Source organism: Homalodisca vitripennis, chromosome 5 (assembly GCF_021130785.1).
Source record: "Homalodisca vitripennis isolate AUS2020 chromosome 5, UT_GWSS_2.1, whole genome shotgun sequence".
Classification (NCBI taxonomy): domain Eukaryota; kingdom Metazoa; phylum Arthropoda; class Insecta; order Hemiptera; family Cicadellidae; genus Homalodisca; species Homalodisca vitripennis.
The window spans coordinates 124,195,797-124,199,459 of NC_060211.1; the positions used below are offsets into that span (position 1 = coordinate 124,195,797).

The window sequence follows — 3,663 nt, forward strand, 5'->3', positions numbered from 1 at the left end:
TATATATATATATATATATATATATATATGTTATTAGGATTATATATATATATATATACATAAAATGTTATTAGGATGAATAATGTTATATATATATAATCCTAATAACATTCCAAAGGGTCTCAGGGATGAAAATTGGCCTATTCTTATATCAAAAATCCCTCTGGGCTATGCCCCACTAGTTTATAAAGCATAAAAATCCCATTTTGGTCTCTAAAGTTGTGAAATATGAACTTTGAATTGAAAGAACCTATCAAATGTAATGAACTGTTCTGTAAAAATATGTTATTAAGACAAAAAATAAAAAATATTTTTTTAAGTGCTCTGTGATGTCCTTTGGCCGGTTGCGCGATCCACGCTATTTCCAGTACACCTTGGATGGCCGAGCTCTGGATAGGGTGTTAACAATGAGGGACTTGGGTGTTACCTTCTCTGCTGATTTCTCCTTTAACGCTCACGTGGATGATCTGTGCAGACGGGCACACAGGATGTTGGGGTTCATCTCAAGGTCGACTCGTGGCATGACGAGCCCTGTTGTTTTAAAAACGCTTTATTCTTCCTTTGTGCGGCAACTACTGGAATATGCTAGCCCCGTTTGGTCTCCCTACCGCTTGACTCTCATCTGGAAACTCGAGGCTGTCCAGAGGAGTTTCTTAAGGCTGGTGGGAACGAGGCGGGGACATCAATTCAGGGAAGTTCCTCTCGCGGATCTGCAGAACGAGCTACTCCTACCAGATCTCCTAGCCAGACGAAAGGCTGCAGATGTCCTGTTCCTTGCCAAATTGCTGAATGGTCTGCTTGATTGTCCTTCTCTCCTCGCACAAGTGGATATCCGCATTCCTTCAGCTACTCGGTCGCGTGATCTGTTCGGCAGGCGTACTCTCGGCGGGATTATGACTTTCACGGTCCCCTCGCCCGAATGATGAGGCTGGGAAATACCTTCTGCCACCTTGTCGATCTTTTTCACGACAGTGCTTCGGCCATCCGGGGAAGAGTGCTGGCATCCCTCCGCGGTCCTGTTTAGAAACACAATTACTAACCTTCACATGTTCTATGGTAATTTATTTCATTGTTGTGCTTGTTACCCCTCATATTGATTGTTGTGTTCCTGAATAGTTTACTGCTTTGTTGTTATGTATTATGCCGTTTGTTGTTACTATTTACTTTTACTATTAATTGTTATATTTAATCATTTATGTTGTTGTTTTTGTTAGATTGTTATCACTGTCAACTTTATTGTTATTTAACCCATTGTTTCTTTCTTACAGTTGATATTTAAATATTTATATATGTATATTACCCGCTTGTACTTTGGCTTGTTGCCGTTGGAATGTTATAAAAAAGACAACACGATCGCATGCCTAAATAATTTAACCACTATTGTATTTATGATACTCACGTTTCGTAATCAGAATTTTACTGCCACTAAACTCCTTTTTACAGTCCTAAGATATATGTGTATTTTCTTAATCGTGACAACAGAGCAAACTCAACAGCACTGGAATATATTTATTTATTAAATTTTTATAAATGGCAATAACATAATTGAATCACAAAAAGTACTTGCTCCGCCGGGATCTGAAACCGGATCTTTCACTTGCTGGGTGAGTGCGCTACCTCTACACCACAGAGCCCTTAATTTGTTATATTACCTAATAATATTTCTGATAAGTTTATTTCACCAAAAGGACATATATACCTACTTTGTGGCCCATATGCCACGCTGCTTTTGTTTGTTCCGTTAGTATTCGATGGGAATTAATAAATATCTGAAATCCAGGTAAATTTAGGTGCTTCCAATCTTTGTTCGGTATAGGCGTATCATAATATATTGTTAATTCATTGTTGAAACTAAATCCGTATTTTTATACCTACTCATACTTACAGGTATTTCGCATTCTTAATTAGTGAAAAGTGGATGCGATGGAACTTCAAGATTTTCTGACATACATAAAGGATGTAGTCTTTGGTGCATTGCTTTGTGATTTATACTAGGTATTGCTTACTGCGCTCACTTTTTGAATTTGAGAATTGTAATGATTTTCTGAATCATATTAGTATTTTTTCCTTCCATGTTTGTTCCTTCCGTTACTGAAAATATGCAGTCTCACAATGTACCCGATTTCGATATATTTTATTTACATTTTTAAATGTACATACAACGAAACTAATTATTTCTAGTACCCAACATATACGGATTTACAACTTTGTTAATTTTAATGTTAATGGTCTAAAGAAAAACAAATTCGATTAAACAATTCCTTACTGTTACCTATAATTTAATTAAGATAATACCACTTGTCATTACTATTTGCATCACGCTATGGCAACTGATTCATGCTAATATAAACGACTGTTAAATTGACTGACACTTTGAGTTCTTTAACTAGATCAGCTATAATAGTTCCCCTATATTTTACAGTAATTAAAAAACAAGTTTTATAAGAGTATTTGTGGATGGTATGATGGAATTATAATATTTATATGTTTTAAACAACGGTAAATAATGAACTAACCTAACTTCGCACAAGTCTGTTTATGAGGTTTAGTGTGATTGTTATCTAAGCTTTCCAATATCTTCATGTAATCTCGTAATTATTATATTGATTAGATATAGTTAATATTTAAAATTAACCTTTTATGTACCGAAATAATGAATGGTTATCTAAAATTTGTGGTGTAGAAAATTTACAAGGGATATTTTCGGGTTATTAAGTTAAGATAAATTATTTATAGGTACAAATAGTGTAAGTATGAGAAAATTACTTACTTTTTAATGTGATTTCATGAAGTTAAAACTATCAGTGTTTTAAATAACAAAATGTGTTCCTAAAGGTGTGTAGCCATGTCTACATCTCCATAACGGCATTCATGAAGCACATATGCAAAGTAACGGTACTCATCACTTGTCATGATTGCCGCTAATTGAAAAACGTTAATCATTTGCTGGGTATACTTCCACTAATGCATACCCATTCGCTGATTGTAATTCAATCAGTACAGTATGTCACTTACTACCATGCATATTTTTTATTTGATTATGCCCATTTTGTTTTGAACAGCAATTATGCTTTACAGAATGTGTGGTTCCCCGACATTCACATGATTCTTTCAATACGGTGTTAATATTCATGACTAGTTAAATCTCAGCGATTAGGTATTTTAGATTGAAGCTGAAAGGGGGTTTTAAATTCAAAGTTAGTTGATGGTTAGCTTATAAATATTTCAGTTTTGAGTCAATATGTGAAGTTTATATTAGAGTTTTTGGAAAACATTACAAACATATTAACATGACTTGCAAGAACTAAACGGCCTCATATAATCAGTTGTTTCACAGATTAAAATTAATAACGCAGCTTCAGTTTGATATTTAGAATGACAAATATAGATGAAAAGGTTTATTTATCATAAATCTGAAATGTTATTAAATTTAATCTGCACACATTACATATATTCTGCATACGCATTAAGAGAGAATGCAAACTAGCTATTTATGTCGTTTTAAGAACATTTTACTGATTTCTACTTTATCACGAACCGTATTAAAAGAATTGGATCATGTAAAGTAACATCTTGTTTGGTTTTTGTAAGTTAATTATAATTTATTACATTCTTTTTAGCATCATACGCATATGAATATTTATTACGCGTAAAACATTAAGA

General features: G+C 33.7%; 1 protein-coding gene across 1 annotated transcript; it reads left to right on the top strand.

Moving 5' to 3' along the window:
- The first annotated feature begins 329 nt into the window (after positions 1–329).
- Positions 330–923, top strand: LOC124363599. The gene has a single exon (XM_046818855.1). The coding sequence runs from the start codon at positions 330–332 to the stop codon at positions 921–923; it is 594 nt and encodes a 197-aa protein (XP_046674811.1).
- The last annotated feature ends 2,740 nt before the right edge of the window (positions 924–3,663 follow it).